The sequence below is a fragment of the Haemorhous mexicanus genome, chromosome 3, assembly GCF_027477595.1.
Source record: "Haemorhous mexicanus isolate bHaeMex1 chromosome 3, bHaeMex1.pri, whole genome shotgun sequence".
Lineage (NCBI taxonomy): Eukaryota > Metazoa > Chordata > Aves > Passeriformes > Fringillidae > Haemorhous > Haemorhous mexicanus.
The window spans coordinates 93,966,324-93,990,480 of NC_082343.1; the positions used below are offsets into that span (position 1 = coordinate 93,966,324).

The 24,157-nt window shown below is 36.3% G+C and overlaps 1 protein-coding gene across 1 annotated transcript in view; it reads right to left on the reverse strand.

Moving 5' to 3' along the window:
* Window positions 1-3,158: 3,158 nt before the first annotated feature.
* The window catches only part of HCRTR2 (hypocretin receptor 2), a 33,615-nt gene continuing 12,616 nt past the window's right edge, over window positions 3,159-24,157 (reverse strand). The window contains exons 3-9 of the mRNA XM_059843399.1: window positions 22,680-22,858; window positions 20,983-21,226; window positions 13,630-13,745; window positions 8,784-9,004; window positions 7,290-7,411; window positions 6,020-6,220; window positions 3,159-4,820 (exon numbers count right to left, since the gene is read on the reverse strand). Coding sequence (XP_059699382.1) covers window positions 4,627-4,820; window positions 6,020-6,220; window positions 7,290-7,411; window positions 8,784-9,004; window positions 13,630-13,745; window positions 20,983-21,226; window positions 22,680-22,858 — 1,277 coding nt within the window. The 3' untranslated portion in view covers window positions 3,159-4,626. The remainder of the gene's footprint in view (window positions 4,821-6,019; window positions 6,221-7,289; window positions 7,412-8,783; window positions 9,005-13,629; window positions 13,746-20,982; window positions 21,227-22,679; window positions 22,859-24,157) is intronic.

Below are 24,157 nucleotides of genomic sequence, written 5' to 3' on the forward strand. Positions count from 1 at the left end.
TTCGGCATCTTCCACGGGATCTGGCACTCCCTCCGCATTTAGTTCTCCCTCATCTGATCTCCAGAGAAACTAACAGAGCAGGTCTTTGGCTGCTGCCTATAAGCTCCCTGGAAAATGCCTGTTGCTATGTCCTATCGCCTTCTGTAAGCACTTTTCAACACATTTTAGAAGTGAATTTGTTTTTATCTCAGATGTGGAATACAATCTTGATCGGTAAAGGAGAGAGAAGACCTATGGAATATGGTGGATGGCAGATTAGGGGAACAAATAATCAATCAGTCAAATCTATCAATCAATCCTAGACTGGACTATGAATGTAACCTCAGGTGTTTCACTAAAATACCTCAAAAACCAGTTTGCCAGACAAGTCAGCAGCTGAGTTGGTGCTTAACAATGAAGCAGTCAGCCATGAAGGATGCAATCATACACCTGCTGGCTCCTGTGTGTGTGCTTTGCTTTCGCAGTGGAAGGAGGAGGAAGCAACAGATCCCTACTGATTTCCCCATGCTACTCATGAATCTTATTTTCACAAATATTGAACTGCATTTGGTCCTTAAATGCCGAAACAAAAAGATGTCGTAAAATTTTCAGCTTGGCTATCAAGAAAGACAGATATAGTAGTTGAAATCCTGTCCCTACTGGCAAATCAAAACTTGACCCAAAGTCCAGATTTCAGTTATATTTCTTAGCTCAGGAAAAATCGATCTTGCCTGTAATTTCTCTTTTCATTTTATTTTACACAGATTTGTAGCTAGTTTTTAAAACTGCATTATTTATGTAAGCTCTTAATGATTACTAATGATTATTTATGTAAGCTCTTAATGATTACTACAAGAAAATTACTAAATGTTTGTTTGTGGGTTATTGTTCAATAAATAATATATTACTTCACCCAATATATCCAACAGCCACAGAAAAACCTAATTGTCAAGTAGAAAGAACAGCCTGGGAGATTAATGTAATTTTAGATGTGAGACAAATTCTAGGCTGGAAAGCTAAATTTGCCTGTCCCTTTAGCCATTGTAATATGCAGCAATAGATTATGATATGTTGTTGAGTGAGGGCTGATTTAAAGTAATGTTTGGTGTATTCTCCATCCCATAAAACACTCTCCAGGTTAATAACACATATCAATTTTGCTAAAAGCAGAGAATGAGATGGTTCTCTCTATTTAGTCCAGCAGAAAAGGAAAAACATAATGGTTTGGAGGTGGAGACAGGGAGATATTATCTTGCATTCATTGTGACTGCAATGCACAAGCTTATCACTACAGTGACAACAGCAAAGGAGAAACAGGTCAGGATATCAGACCTTCAAGACTGTGAAATATGTTGAGAGACAAAGCACCAGAAGGATGGTGGCACAAGAACTCATATCTGCAGGAACAAATATGCTGTGATTTAAGCCCTATGTTTAATGCTGCTGTGGACAAGCAGAAACAATGGCATGAGAACTCAGCTTCTCCACTTATCTCCAGTTCAGTAGGGGAAATATTAGAATAACAAAGCAGCTAGAGGTAGCAAAACCCAATTATGGCTCAGATTTTAGATAACATTCAGTATCTATATGCTGGATAAGAAATGTTCATTTATTATATACTCTCTTCTCACAACTATTTCTATCTCCATTGCTGGCTATTGCTCACTATCGGGTTTATTTATCCCAGTGATTATTTCAATTTAAAAAGTTATTTCTTGAATTTTGTAAAACTAAAGAAATAAAAGCATAAGAATATATTCATCAAAAATATTTATTTTTGAATGAAAAATCTATTCACAAAAATAATCAGATATTTATATTGATAACCATATTTCACCAATATTTGGCTTGATGGCCACAGTCTCTGTCAAAAATTAGTTACTGCTCTCTAGCTATCCTTAGAATTTCAAATATGATATAACATCTGATTGCATAATTTGTGTCTGAAAGATATGCTGTTTACTCAATAGAAATTGTCCAGAGAAAACCCAGAATCATTTGGTAATGAATGTCTCATATTTTATTTATCTTCTCCACACAAAAAGTACTGCTAAGTTAAAGTTGTGGTTAAAAGAAAATCCTAGAAATCTTGAAACATTTTAATTCTGGAGATCTAGGTGAAAATAAGAAAAGATACAAAAGAGAAATAAGATATGCTTTCTCTTACAAAGACAAAATTAAGGCCAGAATCTCCTTTTCTAACACAGCACAGAAGACCTCCAAAAACTGCCATTGACCTTTAGTGATGTTCTTGCTTCAGAACTAACTCAGCTAACACAATTTAGGTATTAAGGTAGCAGCAAAAAGAATACAAGTTGTGTCAGCAGGTGCTATTCACCCCCTCTTTAGAAAGATGTTAATTAGGATTTGTCCATGAGCATCCCTAACAGCGATATTTTCTTCTTTCTTTGGTGGCCCAGGTTACTGAACCCTTTTCCCCTCCGTTTGTCTCACAGGGATCTGGGAAACACACCTGACAAGGCATAACAATTTTGTTGGCCTTCCACAGTGACCCATGACCTTCTATGTTTGAAAAGTATACATACTCCCCTCTTATGCTGTCCAAGTTTTCTTAAATAACTTTTGCTTTCTACATTCTTTCTCTTTCTTCAAGGATAAGCTAAAAATACATTTTCTAAAATAAAAATATAGCTTTCCCAAATTTGGGCATAATAGACATTTTTCAACCATGGGCTGAGATATTTTATGTCTCAAATAAATGATTACTGATAATTATTTTGCAGCTGGCTTGCCATACTAGTTTTTAACATTATGACTATTTGTTTGCTTATAACTAAACTAAAGAAAAGCTTAGAGAACTTTTTAAATTCCATTTTCCCATATCTTTAATGTTTTAATTCAGCAGGTGTTTGTTCAATCATTTCAAATTATATAGAAAAAATATATATCTTGTTCAACACTCTTTAAAAATTCTGCATTCTCCATAGTTGAAGAGGTAAAATAGTCTTCTTATGGTAAAGGAATTGCAATAGTTATGAAATCAAATCCTGCTGTGCTTTCCACAGTTATTTGGGTTTTATTTTTCTTAGAAGAGAGGAAGCAAAATAATTCATTAAAATAACATTGATATAATAGCTATACTTAAAAATGAATCTTACACATAGGAATATTGAAAATCCTATAATTTTATTTAATATTTAAACATTCTGTCCATTTAGATATTTTTCTTAATTCTTTTTTAATTAAAAAAAGAGTATTCTCCTTTTTCTCTTTAAATAGAAAACTTTAATATGCAAATGAATGCAAATCCCTTTCTCTCACTTAACAGCAATGTAAACTAGAAGGAATTGCAACAATGTCAAGTAATACAGCTGTTGGGAAAGGCTAAAGCATAAAGTGATAAAGCACTTCATAAAACTATAGTTGCCATGATAGATAATACATTGCATGACATTAGGTCAAAGAAAAACCTAGAAAAAATATTTACAAAAGGTAATCAAATAACACCTGGTCAATTAATAATTGGCTTTATAGAAACATTTGAATACAAGAGACTGTCTTCTTCCTATGCCAAATAATTTTTAACAAAAAAGTCCTCCCTCTCATCTTACCCGTTCTTTTGAAAAATCTGGACTGAAATGCAAGAATAGTGCCACAGGGAAATTGTATCTCAGGTTCTGATAATTAGCCTTTTTCTAACCAACAGACCACATTCTTCCAGAAGACTAAGTCTCCAACGATGCACCATGTTCATCCTTTGAGAAAAGTACAATACATAGTAGGAAGCTCCAGGCCAGAGAGATTATCCCACAAATAGATATATAGATTTGTAAATTGATTGTATCTTTAGTATTAAGTGGCAGTTGAGAGAGAAGTCATGAAAATGAAAGAAAACTTTTGCTTCCTACATTAAAGATTTTTCAGAGAACTTCTGGAGTAGCACTTACACATTACGGACTAAAATGAGCTACCAAAGTTAAAATGTCCAGTCCTTCAGAGGTGCTGACACTTGTTATTCCTCTTGGCCTGAGCAGGAAATTTGAGCCTATAGCACCTTTGAGCATCACATAAGTTTTATTTAAATGGTTACTTTTTAGGCACTCAAATCTGAAAAAATAAAAGGCTGTTTTAGCGTAATCTTATGAAAATATGTGACTTTCAGCACTTTGGATTCACATCTTAGAAGCAGGTCTGTACTTAGAAAAGTAATGTGGACTCTCCCCAAATCAATCTGAAGTGAAAGTTCCACAATAAACATAGAACTTACTACAAGTGGATTTGCAGAAAAAGAAGTGCAAAGTAATGCCAGAATATCACTAGTGCATAAGTAAGCATTCCTTGTACATGAGTCAATCATTTATAGAAAGAGGATATAAATAAATCATGTTTGAGCCTTCTTTCAAATACTTAGATTTCTTCATATGATACATTTTAGAACATTTCACAGCATCTAAAATATATAAAAATAAATATCTACAATATTTACAAAGTATGATGCAGTCCAATCTTTAAAAAGAATTGTAAAGACATGTTCTTTAGCTCATACTGAGGTAAGTAGGTTTCTGTAAGACTGAGAAAAAAGAGGATAGGCAGTTATTTTGAAGGAACCCCTTTGTCCAGTTGTAGTCTGTACCACAGCTAAAAGCATGTGACACTCTGTGGCAGTTGTAGTGTATTGAGCCAAAGTCATCCTTGCTGTAACTCCATCGAAGTGAGTTTAGTTATGCTAGGGACAAATTTATCCCACTCTGCATTCTCTGGCTTGACAGTGTCTTCTGCAGAAACCCTCATGGCTTCGTCTATGTTTGAAGTCATGTTCATCCCGGGTATGTGGAGATGCAGTTCTGCTGACTTCAACGGGCTGAGCATGGCTGGGATATCTGTAGATAAAGATTTTAAGATCATTTCACTGCTTGTATCAGGTGGCTGGCTAACTGACTGATTATCTCTCTCTGAACACTATGCAGGTGATAATCTATTAATAAAATGGTCCTCCAGAAAATGTTTCAAATAGCACTTGAAAATTTGAAGTGAAAGCTTCTTGACTGATGACTAAGAGCATTTCTGATGTGTAAATCTTGATTTTTTAACTTTTCAACATTTTCATGTGTTCTACTACTTATTAATATGCACTATTTAGTAAATTGCACTGTGATTCCTTATTCAGATGCCTCTCTGACCAGCAGAGTACCACAGCTTCCTGTATATAAGTCAGTCATGGAATCATTGATCATTTGGGTGTGAAGAGACATTTAAAGACCATCTAGTCTAACTCCCCTGTCATAAGCAGAGGACAGAGAGAAGAGAATAAATGAGAAACAAAGGGTAAAGCATAATTTACAGCCACACTGTCATATGAGTTTCATATTTGTAACTTTGCTTGTGCTGTACATAAAGGAATAGCAACACTACTGAATTTAGGCGAAAAACCCCATTCCTTCTACATTAAGTGAAAAGTGGCTTCCCAGCTGTTCCTGAACACATGCAATAGCCTACCTAACACAAAAAAGAACAAAAAATTTTGGAAAATAAATTAATGTTAATTTCTTATTTGATCACTCTAACTCACACCAGAATGCATGCTAAGCAGATAATTTGAAATAGTAAAGACATTACGGTAGTTCAATCTCTACACCCAATTTTGAATAAAACATTTGTTATAAAATATACCACAACTTCAGCTAATTAGATGAGAGTAGAATACAGCTGTTCATGAACTCAGTCCAATGATAGGGAAAATAATTTTCATACTTTCAAATACTTGTTCTTTATTTATTTAGGAGTTTAGAATAAGTAGGTATGCAAAGAAAATATTTGTATAAAATATGACTGCTTTGCTCCCTAGCTATCTGCAACACGAAATAAATGTGAGAAATTTTCTTCCCTCATTAAAAGTTATGGCATATTCTATAAAATATTCATTTTCATTTTCTTTTCTTACAGTCAGTTCTTAATTTTAAATACCCTTCTCTCTTTGTTCTCAGATCCCAATATTGATGGATGCAGAATTAGAATTTACTTCTATGGGATCAAAAGGCATAGGGACCAGTATACTAACAGTGGGTAATAGATGCAGTACCATTTGATGGAATTGTGTTTATGTTGGTCAATACAACGTGTTCTGAAAGTTTGGAAACGTTATCAAAATTGCTGATCTGGGTGGTCAAGGATTTCCGACTCTCTGTACTGGCACGACCTCTGTTGAACCGTTCGTCATGGTGGCTGCGAATGCCAAAGATGCAACAGGAAAATGCTGCTTTAAATTCTTCTCTAAATTTCCCTGTCAACCACAAAAATGACTCATGAAAAAATTGTACTATAAACCGCATTTCATCAAACTTTATCGATTCGGATATAAAGGAGTTATCTAAAGCAAAATTAATGCGAACCACCCAGATGCTCTTCTAATGCAAAAGCAGAGAATCACAGTTTCATCAACTTGGAGAAAGACAGAAAAAAGACAACTTTTCTAAGAAGGCATGTGAGGTTTGATGTGAAGACAGATTTATTCTTGACTAGACAGAATGGACAAGCTAGAATGTTTGTTGAAACCACCTCATAGTCTGCTGATTATCTACATATGTAAAAAAAAAATACTTGAGCAAACACAGGCTTGAATGATTGAATCCTTACTTGATATGTGAAACGACACAGCATGGCTAATTTGTGTTTTATCATGAATAGATTTTAAAAGATTTCACAACGTTTGACAATCCCATGCTTTTGGGGCCCAGAGGAAATTGTCATTCTCATACTACACACCACAAAAAAAGCTACAGTGGGCCAATATGTAGTGAGGATCAATAGAGTTTTGCCTCCCTGTATTTAGCTGCAATACTTCCAGGTCAGATCCTGATTCTGCTCTCCAAGCCAAGTGACACAAATACAAACTAAGACAAATCTACAAGTACACAGTATCCTGGCTGGGTCTTTGAAGTTGACCCTACTTGGCACAGTCTGGCCATGCAAGTACTATTAAAGACTCACATCCTCCAAATCCCAATATTTGAATATAACACTCCAGCTAGGGACAGCCCCCAGACTGTGCTACCTGCCAGGGAGCATCCAGGAGTGTTTAGAGAAATGGTAATTGTTTCAGATCAAAATCATGCCAGGAACTTCTCTACCACATTAATGTCACACTCCAGCACTTGGACTCAGGCCCTGGCACACTCTGGGTTACTTCTTGTTAGACAGCCTAATGGGATACTTCAGGCAACTTTTTCTAGGAAGAGGATCTAGCTCCTACAGGATGAGTTGAGCTGAAGTTATATGGTCATTAATTTTTGCTATGGTTCATTACATTCAAATTACACATTAAACTTGGATTCTAGGTAACAGTAACTTACCACTGAGGAAGTTATAAATGATAGGATTGGCTGCACTGTTTGCATACACAAGCCAGTGTGAGAATGTGAACCAGGCATATACAGTTTCTCTGTCGTCAGCATGATTAAACATCCCCAAAACCCTACAGAAAGAGAAGAGCAAACCTGAAAGATGCCAAAATTAGAATTCATTTTAAAAGATTTTACATCTTCTAGCCTGATTTTATCTCTGATGACCTATTTGCAGCACCACAAAAAGGCTGATTCAGCAGTGCTCTCTTACTTGAGAGGAAGAAATCCTCTCCCCAACCCTCAGCCTCTTGTCCTGGTGGTTTGGCACAGCTGGGACTTTACCATGGTGAAAATGCACAAGTTTTCTGCCAAGTAACTAAATTCATCTAGTGTCAGATAAGCCAAGAAAAGACAGGAAAAGTTGCTTTTGATGTACTTATGTCACTGAGCTTCCTGGCTCTAGGCCTCTCTCCAAATATCTCTGGAAGTGAAAAGGCATTGAACTGGCCCCAAACCTGAGGCTACCAAGCAGCTTCTGCCCTCCAGGGAGATCTGCATTTCCCAGACTCTTTACACATTACTTCTGTCATTCAAATGAAAATCTAATTCTGGGCCTACTCTGCTATTGTAGTTGAGGCAGCCTGGGTATTTCCTCTGTTTCATGTTGTAGGTGGCATGAACCAACTTCTGGAAATAGTTTTCTCTCTAAATTTTCTACAAAGGGACTTGAGAATGAAAAGTATTTAAATTAGGCCTCAGGGAAGGGCCAGAATTGAGTGGGATGTATTTAAACCTTGAAACTATCCCTTAAAAACAAAAATGTTCCAATAACACTCCAATTTAAAAAACACCAATAACATGCTCATTTGCTCATTATTTTTAGGATATTCAGATCTTCTTTTATGTGCCATTATTTATTGGTATTCCAGAGGGCTCATGAGGCTTTACCAAAGCCTCAGTCTTTCATGCACTGTACAGAAACCAAGAGTGTGCAGAAATGCACAGAGAGAAAAAGATAAAAAAGTTAAAATACAGCTTCATAGGACCAAGGGAAGGGTTAGTCTAAGGTCTCAAAACTGTACATGAGAAGCTTAGGTTTGAACTCGGCATTCACAGCCAAGCCACAATGCTGCACTCTGCTGCCAACCTTCAGCTGCTGCTTTGGTGACTGCACTTCCATGGGGCATTTACAGCAAACAAGCTGCAATCCCACGTAAATGATGAGGTTTAATGAGATCATTTTCATGAGGAAGATCTTGTTAGTAAGAGTTCCCCAATCTGGCCTCTAGTTCAAGTACTATGGATAGGTTATATATATGCACATATATGTGTTATATATAATGTTTTCTTGCAATGGTATGCTTATTTTCCACTTCTTTATCATGCAATAAGTAAGCTTATCCTTCAAAAGTGTCTGTGAGAATAAAATGAGTCTTGTAATAGAGAATTCTGCTTTTAGACAGAAAGCTTTACCAAGTGTTTATACTTTGAGATAAACTTTACCTTTTCAAGACATTAAGGATGCTAATTGGTAGGTAGCAAAGTGCAAAAACCAGAAGGACGACCATTAGCATACGTGCTGTTTTCCTTCTTGCACGAATCTGTTTTATTTCAGCTGCCACAGCACTAATCTTTGACTTTGTTGATTGTCCCAGCCCTCGGGGCTGTGCTGAAGGCTGCTGAGGCTTCCATTTCTTCTGAACAACAGAAGAAGTTCCCGGGATCTAAGGCAAATAAAATAAGGGGCATTTTGAAAAGCATTCGAAAAAACTGATTTTGTCTGCAGATATAACAGGACAAATACACACCTTGACATACACAATGTAAGTTCACAGGGATAGAAAGGATTTTTAAATTCATTTAATTGATATAACTGCAGGAAACAAACCGAATTTCAGACACACAGGAGGGACTGCATAAAAATTGTGTTTTATACACAGATATCAACTGATGTCCTCATATTTTCTTTATTTCCCACATACCTTGCCTTGCCTGCGTCTTCAGACTATCAAAATTACCAACCTTATTGCTACTATTACATTGCTACAAAGTTCTACATTAAATGTTTTGTTGCATAGCAGAGTAATTTTTCCCATTAACATGCTGCTAATATAAGATACCAAACACTTTCTCAGTACTGGAAAGCAAGGATATAAAGCCTGCATAGCTTTAAGTGCCATAAAACTTCCATACATGCAGCCTAGATGACAGTGAAGTAGCTAAAGAAATATTCACAGCTGAAGTGTGGATCTCTCTGCAAAGTTCTTCTAAACTGAGGGAAATCATGGAAAAGTGCCAAGACACTTGTTGCAATGACTTGCATGTAGGACCATGCTATGAAAAAAAAAAAGTTTTTTTGTTTTCTGTGCCCTCACATAAGACAAGCCAAGTAAAACAATTTTGCTTCAGTTCTTCTATATTACTTCCTGCCTGCAGTAAAATGTGAAAGACTGCAGACGTCAAGGACCTTCTCAGAGAACTCTAGTTACATTTATAATATGCCCAATGTCATACAGTGTGGAAAGCTTTTAGCTAGAAATACAGTTTTATTTATGTGTAGTACAATTGTGTGAAGGGTGACTAATCCCATGAGAAATATTTCAACCTCAATAGTATCTAAAAACTTCACATTGTCTATTGTAACTTTTTTTTTTTTTTTAATCAGGGCTTATCCAGGCAAACTGACCAGAAAATTATGAAAATTTTGTATTTATTTAAGAAAGATGAAAGTAAGCTAAAAAGCATGCACATTCAGAATTGTTCTAGAAAACCTACTATGCTGGGGTTTTGTGGGGTTGGGTGGGGTTTTTTCTCTGGTTTTTGGATTTGGTCTATTTATTTATTTATTTGTTGGCTGGGGGGGCATTGTATGCAAGTATCTTCAGACAAGCCCTTAGTTCAGCATTTATGCACACACCAAATATGATTTACAACTATTGGAACATTTTGGCAAAGTTGCCATGTAATGAACAGGACATCCATGAAGCAAAATTGGGGATAAGTTATAACATTTAGTTTTTACTAATGTATCCATGGATTTAAAACTCAGCCCCTTGCACTTCTACTGTAGATTCCCAGTCACACAGCTGAAATCAGCAATTAGCAGCTTGACAATTGCACATCAGTACTATTGCAAGGGATTTGCCCTGCTTGGCTGTGGGGTGTAGCAGAGAAGTGATAGAATTAGAGGAAATGGTCTCAGGTTAAGCCAGGGGAAGTTTAGATTGGATATAAGGAAAAATTTCTTCAAAAAAGGGTATTCAAGCCTTGGACCAGGCTGCCTAGGCAAGTGGTTGAGTCACCACTCCTGGAGATATTTAAAAGATAAATAGATGTGGCATTTAGGGACATGGTTCAGTGGTGGACTTGGCAGTGTTATGGTTGTTATGGTTGAATTCAGTGGTTGTTATGGTTGAATTCAATGTCCTTAAGGGCCTTTTAAGTGTTTCTGTGATTCTGTATGTACAAGTATACACAAGTGTACACATGGGAGCATAATGCATATATTTGCTTGTCAGTAATAAATCAGTCAGAGAGATAATTTTGAAGCATTTGTGTAATTCCAAGGTTTTATGAAAAGCCTATTAGCTGTGAATAAACAAGCACTAAAATTTAGAGTTTTACTTTCTTATGCACCTTTTCTCTACCCCCTCAGATAGTTATCAAGGGGCTAACAACCAAAGAAAATCTCTCAAATGCAGTATCAGCTTGCAAAGATTGGGAGGGTATATTTCAACCACCAAAAAGAAAATGGATGAAGCCTAATTATTAATACAAATGTGCTTTAGTGTCAATGCATTCAGACATCAGAAAATTGAAGCATACTAGGAACTTGATATTACAAATTGTGTATCAACATTTTAATCATATTCAGTTCATTCAGTTCTGTTTGTACAGAATCCGTTTTTAATCTACTTAAAATCCACACAAGAACATAGACTTCTAGATTACTACTTCCTTACTAATAATTAAAATTAATTACTCCAAATTCATAGTATTTTTTGCATGATTGTACTTGTCTTTATAAAGGTGAGTCTTTAATTCAAAGATCTCCTTGATTTATACAATCAGAAATTTTAAGAGCTATTACACAAAGTATGGCAATGAAAACTTGTAATTCAGTCTTCCCTTTTTCATCTGAAAATTTGCATGCACAATGCATTAATTTTAAAAACTAACCTTTAGAAAAAATGCAGGACATAGAAAGCATCTACTGTTAGTTGTGGTTTTTCTGTCATGAACATCTGAAAGGCTCATTGTACCTTGCAATAGGATCACCATATTTAACTGAATTTCTGGTAAACAGAATGATTTTTTTTTGAAACTGTTACCAAAGAATACATGTAGAGCACTTCATTCATTTGTGCTCCATGACTGATTACAGCACACCTGCTGCACTTAGAAAAGTGCCTGATGCCTGCAGCCAAGTCATAGTTGATAATTGATGTGCAGTGGTTTTAATTTCACTTAGTGCAGCCTCTTATACATGGTGCTACCATCTAGGCCAGGCAGAGGGACAGCTGTCATTTGGCACCACTGATAGCACTAAGGCTGTAGGAGAATTTCTCTTTTTGTCACTGAAAAACAAAGGATCATCCTAACCTTGCCAGTGTGCAAGATGAATTGGGAGAAGGAACATTGTGAAGAACAAATAGGCCAGCTAAAACAACTGGGCAGTGGAGGTGGGGGAACCCAAAAAAAAGGTTGGTTTCCAGTCATTCAGCTTCTGCTCTGCATCTGAGCCAGCAATTTCAACTATGTGAAGATTAGGAACAACTGCTTTGCATTACCTTAGTTAGTGAAGAGCTTGAGAGGGTAGGCAGGTTGTAAAGAAGGTATAGAAGGGAAGGTTGAGAAGGATTGTGGTGATAAAGTCATTGGGTGATACAGGACAGATTTGGTAATGCAGAGCATATTAGAACTATGTTTAGACTGGACTTAATAACAAAACTAAGCAAGAAATCCTTTGCTCTGGAGAAGAGTCCTCTCAAACTGTAAAGGTTAAATTTTATCTTCAAGCCCTCTTGTTATTTAATCTTATCAGCCTAAGAAATGAAAAGCAAAAATAATAATTTAAAGCTGACAAGCAGGATAAACAGCAATTCTGGTTTAACCTAATCTGATTAGAAGTGACAAAAATTGCTGTTATGACTTACGGACAACAACAAAAAGCCTTAAAGTGGATTTGGTATTTCCTGTATGTGAGTTACTTGTGAGAGATATGTTCTGTCAGTATAAGATTTGACTTTTAATTTTATCATATGCATATCTAGGAATACAAAGTCTATTTGTGATTTCTCTGATGAATCAATTTGAATTGCATGAAAAATGTTCCTGATGGGGCAGGTATTATCCCCTGCCCAGGACAGACTCAGAATTGGATGGTATCAAGCATGCTGGTGAGAGAGAAGTGATTCATGGCCAGATGTTGATGGACATATGAACTATGTTAGAGCCCCTTGAGAGAATATCTTGCATTATTTCTACAACAAGATGAGTATTTTGTCCTTTTTTAGAATGACAGTGCAGCTGGTGGTGGACTACAGCTATAGATAAATCCTGGACAAAGCAGAAGACATCAGAGAGCACCACAGTCTGGTGCATGACAAATTACAGTTCATAGACACAAAGTAATTTTTTTAAGATTCCTGAAAAAAATGTACATCATTTTGCCACTCAAATTCAAATGTTCTTTGTTTGTCTGCTTGGTGGGGGTTTTGTTTGTTTTGTTTAGTGTTCTTGTTTTCTTTCCTGTATTTTTTATTTGAATCTTGAAAAAACAAGATGTTCACATTAGAAATTGTGTCAATTATTTGTCATCAATTCACATAAAATGTTATTGGTAACAGCCAGCTTCACATCAGGCAATTCCAGTCTCCCAGTACTGATAAAGGGACTTTCTAGTTTTTATTTTGTTCAGATTGGACCGGCCATCAACCTGAGTAAGAAAAATAAAAATAAAACTAACAAAATGAAAAGGTCAATCTTACATTTTGACTGCTACAGGAGATTTTAGCAGTATAAATAAGGTCACCCAAGGTATTTTGGCAAGCATTTCAGATACAGTGAGAGAGGTTTTCCTTCTACCTATAATCAATTTTTCTGATGCCTTTTACTTTCTTCCTGTCTAAGAGAAAGCCATTCACAGACACGAGAAAGCCATTTACTTTCTGACTGCCTTCATTTTTCAATACATCTCAATGCCTCTCCAAGGTGGCTGTATACCTGCATGGATGGAAAAATCAAAGTCCTAAGTGACAAAATGGAGTTTATAAAGGAAGAGGTTGTACTTGGGAATCTGCACAAAGCTGCCAGAGCAATTAAAGAGAGCCAGTGCTAAGTGACTTACCTGGCGACACCACAGCTTCCGGAATATTTGCAAATAGGCCAACACCATAAGACACAGTGGGGCCATGTATGTCACCAGAAAAAAGCATGTGTGATACATTTTTGGGTAAACCTCAGCTGGAAAGAGAATTCAAATAGGAAACATGCATTTGAATAGACATACATTTCAAAATCACCTTAAGGAAAATTATTCATAGAGATATGCATATTTTTTAACATAACAGGAAGATGTACCAAATAATATTAGGGTCAAGACTGGTTTTTTAATCACTTCTAGATACATTCTATTAGAAACATGCTTTTTATCCCAAGGATCTCCTATATCACATTACTGATTTCTTATCATATTATTACTTTACGTTTGGAGTGTTAAGAAGTTTTACTTTTTGTTAAAACAGTGATGGATTAATTTTGTTATCTAAAAATGAAATGTTATCTATAAGTGAAAAATTTTTCTTTCTAAAAATAGGTAAATAATCATCCAACCTACCTCATCCTTGACATATTGAAAGGTTGTGTGTCATTAGTTTTAATTCTGCAAAAGCTGCTATGTACCCCTGAGTAAACTGCACAATCCCTCACCTACAAAGAATGCAACTGCAAACTACAGCACCCAGGACACTGATGGGAAGAGGGACACACATTTCATAAATCACTTGTGGGTGGCAGAATATATGTCATTAAGATGCAGTAATTAATCACTATTATTAAATTTTAATAATAGAATCAATACATTCAAGTGCTTTAAACCTAGGAAATCTCCAAGATGGTTTTAAACTCAGATTTAACAATAATGAGTTTGGTAGTGTTGTGTTATAATTTCCCATGTATCTCTTTTCAAAAGACAACTTATGATTGTTATTTGCTTAGAGAAAACATCTTAGAAGTGCTGTGAGTGTATGGAGTTTTAAGAATGTTGCAGCTAAAGCTCCATCTGTAGTTTACACCAGAATGTGCAGTGCCTGAAAACTTGTCTTCTATTTTGTAACATTAAATGTAGTTTGCTGTTTCCAATTGTTGGTGTTAATTACAACTTAACATGTGTGGATGGCCTCAGAAAAGGAATGAATATTTTGGACAGTAACAACACATAGCAGAAGAGAAACTGCACCCCATGAACAGTTAAATTGCAAGGTAATCCTAAGCATTGCATCTTGGATAAAGAAGGAAATTTTATTTTCATTTCCAGAATTTCCAAATGTTTCAGGATGATAAGGTCTGCAAGTGAAATTCTGTATTGATTGCTTTTTAAATTAAAAAAAAAAAAAAAAAGGGGGGGGGGGAAGAGTTGCATGAGATCAAAACTTTGGGGCATCAAAATTATTTCTGCCTGTTAAAGTGACTGAGACTGTGGACCCTATCAAAGAAGAGCATGCCAGGAGAATTTCAGAGCTTGTTCAGACAAAGATATACAAAGACTTGCCCCACAACTCTCATAGCAGGGAGGAGAGCACCACAATGTAAATTCCAGGCTCACTCTCAAATGCAGACTCAGGTAATCTCACACTTGCCATTGGACCTGAAAGTGCCTGCTGGTACACCCAGAAATCCTTCAGTATCAAGGAGATGGAAAATGTTCATTCCCAGCAAAGGTAATAGAGATGCTGCCACTGACATTTGATAGTTTTGATAGATCAGGGTTCAAAAAATTCAGATGAGTAGTATTTGACTTCTTACATGCTCTAAGACCCTGTAGCAAACCAGCTTACCAGCTCCTACCTAGCAGCTGCAGCTGCTAACTCTTAATGTCCCTGGGGGAGCCAGACCATTTGGGGCAGGTTTTTTCTAAATGGCATTAACCTGAGATGATATGTTGATTGATGATCTCAAACTTGCTTCTGCATTCCAGAAAATGCAGCCTCACAGCAGTCCTGCTAGCCAGGGAAGTACTGACATGCATGCTCCACAGGTGGAGAGATTAAGGAGCAACTGGAGTACCGTGCCTTACTGGGATCACAGGAGGTCAGAGCTGAAAGTACATTCTTTCTGCTCAGGAGGAGGTGCCACCTGCCTCATCAATGCTCTGCCGGCAGCCGGGCCCCTTTCAGGTAGAAGGACGGTACATATTTAAAAGGCCATCTGGAGTTTATGACTTCCCATTTAGCATTCCAAGTAAAGTAAAACATTAAATGAGCCTAGCTATCTACAAAGAACTGAGGACCAGGTTGGAGGAAGATCCTAACACTTGCCTTTGAAGTTTAGCCACCTGGAAAGTGCCAGCTGCAAAACATCAAAGGAAACCTGTCCCTCCTCCAACCAGGGCAAAGCCCTTTGCAGAACTTTTCCTTAAGAAACATGACTCTGTTTAGCTTCTCAAGCCAAAGAAAAGCTTTAAAGCTGTTTGACAATCCCAGCAGCAAGAAGGAGGAGGGCTGGCTAAGGATATATTCATTTATCAAGTGAGTTCCAGGCTCCTTGAATGCAAACATCAATCAGTCTGTGGTCCTGCCTGACTGGGATGGCTGAGACTCTTACTGCCAAGCAGAAGAGGAGAAAAGGGTCCTTGCCTTCTATGGTCACATAATGGACTTCAGGACAGGGGGAGATTGTTTTTAGCTGGAGTAACCACCTCTTTAAGAATAAAACAACGACTCTCATGTCTCTGGCTGTTAGTCTATTGAAAAGAGAGAATAAAACATAAAGCAAACAGGTGGTCATAGGGGTTGGACTGGATTCAGATCAGCATTCCTACTCAGCTTCACTGAGCTTTGCTACTTCATTCATACACTGTAATTACCCCACCAGATAAAGAATCAGTATGTTAAAATGAGCTTTCATCTCTCTACTGCAGGGGTTATTAAACACATTTTAAATGTTTCTAAAGCTTCCCTCTCCACATGGTCTTCCAGTCCCAGCCTGAAATTGGTAGATTGAAACTATGTCTTCTGGATTTTTGCCAGAATTTTACTATATTTGTGTAAATGCATATATACATACATATATACATATACATATGTAATCAAATTGAAATAAACACTCAAAACATTTTGCTATGTCTAGCAAATGAAATAGTCCCTTTAGCCATAGTGCTTAACAAAATTGGTACTCCTGACAGCTTCCTTAAGAACGAAAAACAGTGAAAAACAGGACTATCAAATTTGCTGAGCATCAGTAGCCTTCTCACGTTCCCTACTCTCAGGAAGACACCTATGAGTTTCTGAAGTTACCAACATAGAGAAGCAATGCAACTAAAAGTGTATCTTTTTAAAATAAAGCTTAATAATTAAGGATGTTAGGAAGTGGGTGCCCATTGGGTAAAAAAATCAACCACATGATGAAGTGCTTGCAAGCTAAGTTTCTATGTCAGAGTGCTTAGGGTTAGCTAATACTAATATTACATCTTGAAACTGAATATATTGTGCTTGAGTTATCAACTTACAATAACACTCAGCATAATTTTAATATTTGAAATATTCTGACTTCCTTCTACATTAAAATATCCCAAGAGTTTTTCATTAAATTCTGAACACTTTGATAAACAGGATGTATAAAGCTTCTTGTAGTACTGCATTTTCCAGCTATTTGTTTTCCAGAAATAAGACAATGTAGTTTTGTACTATTGTATGAATAGTCTAAGAGGAAAAGGAACACAAAGTCTTCCCTTTGTTTCCATTCAGCCATGCAGTTTTGGGAAAGAATTATCTCCATATTCTTTTTATCATTTGCAAAGGGCTTGGCTAATCCACTTTGGCTAACACTCTCTTCTTGAACAGCTCTAAGACAATGTACTTAGCTGACTTGGACACATGGTGAACTCATTTTAATATATATTTCTTTTATTTTGGCACTTTATCATCAAATTCAGCACAGCAATTACAGACTATTATAGAGCTGTGGCCAACTCTGGCTCCTTAAGTGAGCCTGCATAGGTCACATGTTGGATCCTTCTGCATTCCCAAATAAAATATTGTTATTAGACAGTACTCAAGATGAAAAACCCTCAGCCTAGAATTGGCAATGAATTTTACATTCAGGAATGCCAGAAGCAATTATAAAGAAATTGAGCCCTGTTTTAGGCTGAACTATTGCTCCATTTGCAGTCACTGGCAGCTTTCCAACAGCATGCTCAAATCTTATTAGTCAGGGTGGCGACTATTTGTGCACCACTGAGGAGCCCAAGTGTCACAGTACTGATCAGACCTTCTCTCCAGACACTCATCAGACTTTTATGGTCTCAGGAGCTGGTCTAAGTCTGTGTAGGGTACAGTGTTGTCTCCTGCTTTGGTATCTCTGACATCTTCCTGGACTTGGCTCTCATTTACTCTTCCATAGCACCTCATGCTTCAATGGCCCTGGGGTCCCAGAATTACAACAGACTTCCAACACACTTTAGAAAGTGTTATTAAGCATCCTCTTTTTGCAGTCCCAGTCTTTAACATTCACAGTTTAACATCCTCAGAACATATGGTGTACATGATATTCTGCAAAGATTTTATCAGATGTACTGTAATTTTAAACAGCATTTATTGTATGCAGTTCTAAACAAAGCAATAAACACCCAAAACACAATCCATTTCTCGAAATTGACTTTCCTATAGGACTTTCTCAGGGTCTCTTGAGTGTATGCAACAATTACATCTTCACTTTCTCTTTGTAAATATTTATTTGTAGCAGCATTAATTTCTTTCTCCAACATCCTCCTAGATAGCTCTTACTTTGACCTTCTATATTTGCATAATCAAAAGAGGCCAAATAAAATCCTACGACAATGTAGCTATTTTCTTTAAAAATATTAGCTTTTTATTTCTTCTTCCAGCTTTAAGGCTCACCACTCTTTTCAAACCACTGCCTTACTCTTTTCTTTTGTTCTTCCTTTTGTGGGCCTTCATGATTTCAAACCCTATTTTACAGTAGAAAAACTGCATATTCTATGCTTTGAACTAACTCAGAGTCCTTAGAAACTTTCAAGAGAACGGAAATTATTTAAAAATTACACTCTACTCCCTATAGTTTGAAAGGGATGTGTAAATTATATATGTGTATATGTAATCCTCATTGATAAAATACCGTTAGCTCTACTTTTACTAGGCAATTCCATGATTTTGAGAAATCTGCTCATAATTTAATGCATATAAAGATTCTTCTTTCAAGTTACTATGATAAGCTACTATTAGAACATGGAGATTTTTTAAGAATATCTGAAATTCACCAGCAGAATAACTAGCAATGATGGCCATTAGAAGCATTATTCATTTAAAAGGCAGCAAGATAAAAATAGGATTGTTATCTTTCAGTGGAGTGAAAAGTTTCCCATTTCAGAAAACTTTTTAATATAGAATTATTCTTTTCATGCTCAATATAAATAATAATTTTTAAAAATTGGAGTGTTTGTACTCCCTTTCTGAAGCCAGACATAAAAAAATTGATTCTATACACAAATACTTGCCTTTATTATAATCCCCCCTCTCTCCAAACATCCAAGTGAAGGCTCACATCCTAACCTGAAGACCAGTAGATTTAAATTTAGACAAATACAGTCCGTAGGAGTAGAGTCTTGTAAACACATGGGAGTTTGGGTTGGTTGTTTCTTTTTGGGTTTTTTTTGTATAGTGGGTGTTTCACCTCAGGCTGCAACTACTTCAGCACAACTGAACAAGAGGCACCGTTTAAAACATTTCTAAACCTACTACAGACTCTGTAGTTCAAAAGCAGCACTTTTCCATTGGGAATCAAAAAGTGGCCAATATAGATCTGGAAATTCTGAGATTACATTCCCTGATGGAATGCTCTCTTGACTTCCTAATTAATTAACCACATCCTTTCTTAGGCTGAGATTAAAAGAATCTTTGCTGCAGAGTTAACCCTGAAGTGATGAAGGCATGAATAATTGCTTCTGCGCCAAAATGAGTGGGCAAAAAACGTACTTGGAATGAGTGCTGTGAAAGAAAATAGAAACATAACTACTGCAGTATCCTGCAGCAGAAGGGGATACAAAATTTTTCACAGATGAGGGAAGAACACCAGAAGTAAAGAGCAGATTTCTCCTCTGCAACGAAGCACTAAGTACAATACAGTTTAACAGAAGCTTCCTCTCAGCTACAAACTTAGAGCATGCCTTTGTCAGCAGCGAGCACCAGTGAGCTAGTGGCCACCTCTGCCCCCTTGCCTTGTCCCAGAGGACTAACTGGGATGAAGGAGATAAAGAACAGGGAATGTGATACCCAGTGTCTTCTCATTATAATCCTCTGGTGGCTCTGTGAAAGCTGTTAACAGGGAAGGAACTTCCAGAACAGCACATGGAAGAGTCCTCAGCAGTTCAGGCTGTTTAAGCTAATTTATCATGATAATTAAGCACAGGTGAGCCAGTTGTATTTTATCACAGGACTGGAATCTTCTTCTACAGAGACAGCTCTGGGAAAATATCTGATTGTGTTTCAGCCAGACTCAAGGCTACTAAACAGGCACCTTTTAGTTATGTGCTTTGGCAAACTTGGCTTTATTATCCTGTGTGTGAAGAATGGCATTACTGATGGCCATTACATCCAGTGTCAGAGTCACAGCATGTAACTCCTGCACTCTGTTAGCACTGGAGGTGTGCCAAGGCCCACCAGAGTTGAGCCCTAACCATTCGGGTGGGTGGCTCACACCACTTGCTGTGAACGAAGACAAAATAGAAGTAGTTATTCCCTGGAAATCCTTACAGAAATCCTTACAGCTTCTTACAGCTTCAGTCAGATACAGAACATGCTAGATTTAAAGTTAATCTGGAAGTGCAGTGTTACACTTCTTGTATAGACTAATTTGCAACTGATTACTTTCACAAAATTGCTTAAATTATTTTGTCCATGACAAATTTCAAATTTTAGATAGAGTCACTACCCTATATCGATGACATCCCTGTAAATTCTGCAATGACATGTAATTTGCATTGAACTCCCAGGAGGTACCTATAAACACTAGTCAAATGCCAGCAATTAGCAAAATATCAGGTAAAAAGAAAAACTGTTCTTGCATAGTTACTTCTTAAGGCTAAGTACTGAAGTCTTTGTCAACCTTCAATGCACATCAGTCACAGAATTATATAAGCCTGAGCATTAAAGGGTGGGAACATTTCTACCCTCTGGGAAGCATTAACATGGTCAAAACACTAGTCAGCCTCATTCATTTAAAATTCATTTAAAACATATTTTAAGCCTCAACAACACAAAAGAAATTCACAGAAGTTTCACAAAATTTGACAAAATGATAGTTCCTGGAAAGCTTATATAATCAAGAACATTTTGTGTTGTGTTTATATGACTTGACTTCATATTAACATCTCCTGACATTTTGATTGCTTCATTTAACACCTCCTGATATTTTGATTACTTTATAGCAGTATGAAGTCAGCTTGTATGGTCAATGACAGACTCACCTCCCCAGTGCTCATCACACACTGTGAACAAGGTGGTTTTATTGGCTAGTCCTGGGAACACGCTGCTGCACTCCATAACAATAGCCTGAGGAATCATTATGATGCAGGACACAATCCAGATAATTATAATGCTGTTCCTTGCTCGCTTGGCTGTGCTTTTGAACATCAAAGGGTGACAAATTGCATACCATCGATCCAAAGCAATGCAGCTGAGTGTTAGGACAGACACAGACACTGAAACTGTCTAAAGAAAAAGAAATATTATATAAATATAAATGTGGGGTTTTTACCTAGAGTTTCAAAAAATATTTATCATACTTTCTCCCCAGAGTTTTAAAAATTATTTATATTTTCAGCCTAGTTAGTTCCTTACCTGCAATTGTTAAACAGACTCCCAGAAAAAAAGACCCATTTTAAAATAACTTCTTACAGAATTACAACAGATATCCTCATCTGCTGTACTTCTACTAGAATCCTGAAGACAATTCGCACATTAAGATGCTAACTAAACAGAATAGGTGTTGCAAAAATAAAAAATCAAATTTTGAAATAGAAAATTTAATCAACTGGGAATGTATAAAACTTTATCTGAAAAAAGCTTTTAAAACATTAGACAGTGAATTTTATCTTTTTTTCTTTGTAGAAAAATTATTTGTTGGTTTCTATGTTATATTAGCATACCAGAACCATCATTTTGCTTTTTATTTTTACAAGAACAGTAAAACTCAGGATCTCATAGAAAAGACCCTGACAACAATCAGCTTAAGGCACACTAAGACATTTTCCCTTTTATTCAGTAAAGGAAATAATCTATCACTTCAGTTTTATTGTTTTAATTTGTATACTTGGTGATCACTCACTCTTCAGATTTTCTTTCACTAGAATGAAGATCTTGAAAAAAAAAAAAAAGTTGGGATTTTGGTTGACTGAAGTAGAGCTCATAGCTGCTGGAGAACTTTGCCTTTGACAAAATGGTTCTTTGGCCATCAAGGTATCTTCTGCAAATATAAATTGTGCTGGAGGCACAGAGCTGATGATCTGCATACGTTCTGAGTACTGCTTAATTCTTCTGAATTTTAATGACTACAAAGCCAAGCACTTGTCATTCTAGTTTACCCAGTCAGTTCATCCACACACCTATTCTTAGAAAAGGTATTTATCAATCATTTTGTTGCAAATTTTTTCAAAACTAGATAAGTCCATGGGTAAATGAGAAGCAATTTTTGCTTAAGGCAATAGTCAAGTCCCAGTGAACCTGGATACTTTGCCACAAATTCAGTAAACATAAAAAAAGCCCATACTGCCTTCAGAAGTTGGATTCTCTGTCCTGGACACTTGTGTAGCTGTTCAGATCTACACAGAGAGAATATTAATGACTTCCTTTCTATTTACAGCTATTTTTATTGCTTTACATCCCTTCTGAATTATCAAAAATATCACAAAAATTAAAGAGCATCAGAAAAATATCCCAAAAGATGTATTGCCAAAGTCCAACAATCAGATGGATGAAAACCAGTCTTTATTATGCATAATCATATTCCCAAGTGGAACAGTCTTTTAGGCCTCAGCATGTTCTCTGAGATACCTACTCAGTATCAGGTATGGACTTCCATTGGATTAGAAATATTAGGAAGATGCTATTGTCATTTCTGGTTTTCATAACATGGCTAATGTGTACACAAACAGAAAAATAATACCTGTAAGTAGGGAATCACTTTGCAGAGGGTCTGCCCAAAGAACCACGTTTCTGTGATGTCCACAACTAAAGTTGCTGGAAGACAAGTAATTGTGACCAGAATGTCAGCCAGAGAAAGATTCACTATGAAATAGTTGGTAACGGTCCGCATGTGGTGATTCTTCCACACTGCAAGGCAAACTGAATTTGGAAAGACAAGTTAGTCAGATGGAAATGACTTAGGAAAAGCTTTAAGAGGAAAACATTTGACTTTGTGGAATTAAGGAAATGTTTGTGTCCTTTGCTTAACACAGAATACCTGAGTGTGCAAGAACCATGTGTTTTCTTTTAGAGTGGAAACAAGAGGGTACATGTAGAGAGATTCTTGATTCACAATGAATAGCTTTCCACAGACTGCAGGGTGGGACATAATCCAATATATAAAGCATCTTACTTCTCTGCTAGTTAATCTTTGCTAACTACACATACAACTTTCTTCATTTCTCTTTCAAGCCATTGGCTCTACTCTACAGCAAAACTCATCCATACTTGCAAATGTTTATCTATTTTCTTATGATAGCATGATGCTTAAATCAATTACTACAATGCAGAATCTTGTAAGCTGTACAAGTATAATATTAAAAAATATTTTGCTGGATTTAATATATCTATTACAACTGCAGAGAATCTGTAAAGATTTTCTGGGTAACTGATTTGAATTAAGTTAATAAAAGTAATTTTTGCTGTATTAAATTTTACATTTTTGATGATGATCAAAAGCAGCATGTAGCAGGCACTTTATAAGATGTGCCTTTAAAGCTTGTTTTGTATATTTTATGTCACTTTTTTCAAACTGAAAGACTTTTAGAAATGAGGCAAATCAATCTTTAAAATCACTACACTAAATTCATAAGCTGCTGAATTAAAAATGCCATAATTAAGTCTAGGAAAGTAGCAGAAAAGTAATTTTAAAAATAATTTCAGAAGTCAAACCCTGAGTGACTGGTGCAATCAAAAGCATTTGAATTATTTAGATTTTTAAATTCATTCACCCTAAGATCTTTAAAAACTGATGCCCAAAATTTTCCAGAAACACCACAATACTTTTTTGTAAGACAAGAATACAATTCACTGTACATCAAAGGGTCTTCCCTGCAAACAATTATTCATCCATCATGCACATCTAGATGAAGATTCAAAGTCTCCTAATCTGTTGGGATATAGCACAGTGCTTAATTTAGATATACTAAACAGATCAGAGAATGTTAAAAAATTGAGCTAAAAAGGTTCTCAAGAGGTTGTCCAAATCTGAAATAGAATCTGCCAGAGTTAAGCCACTCTCTTATATTTAAAACAGATGGAAAAAAATTACACAGACTTTAAGGCACATAGGCTCTTGAGATCAGATGCTTCTTTAGATCCTAAGAAGGATGATGTGCCTGAAAGCTTCTGTCTATCTTCCAGCTGTATCAGTTGATCTCATAAAATATATTACTTCAT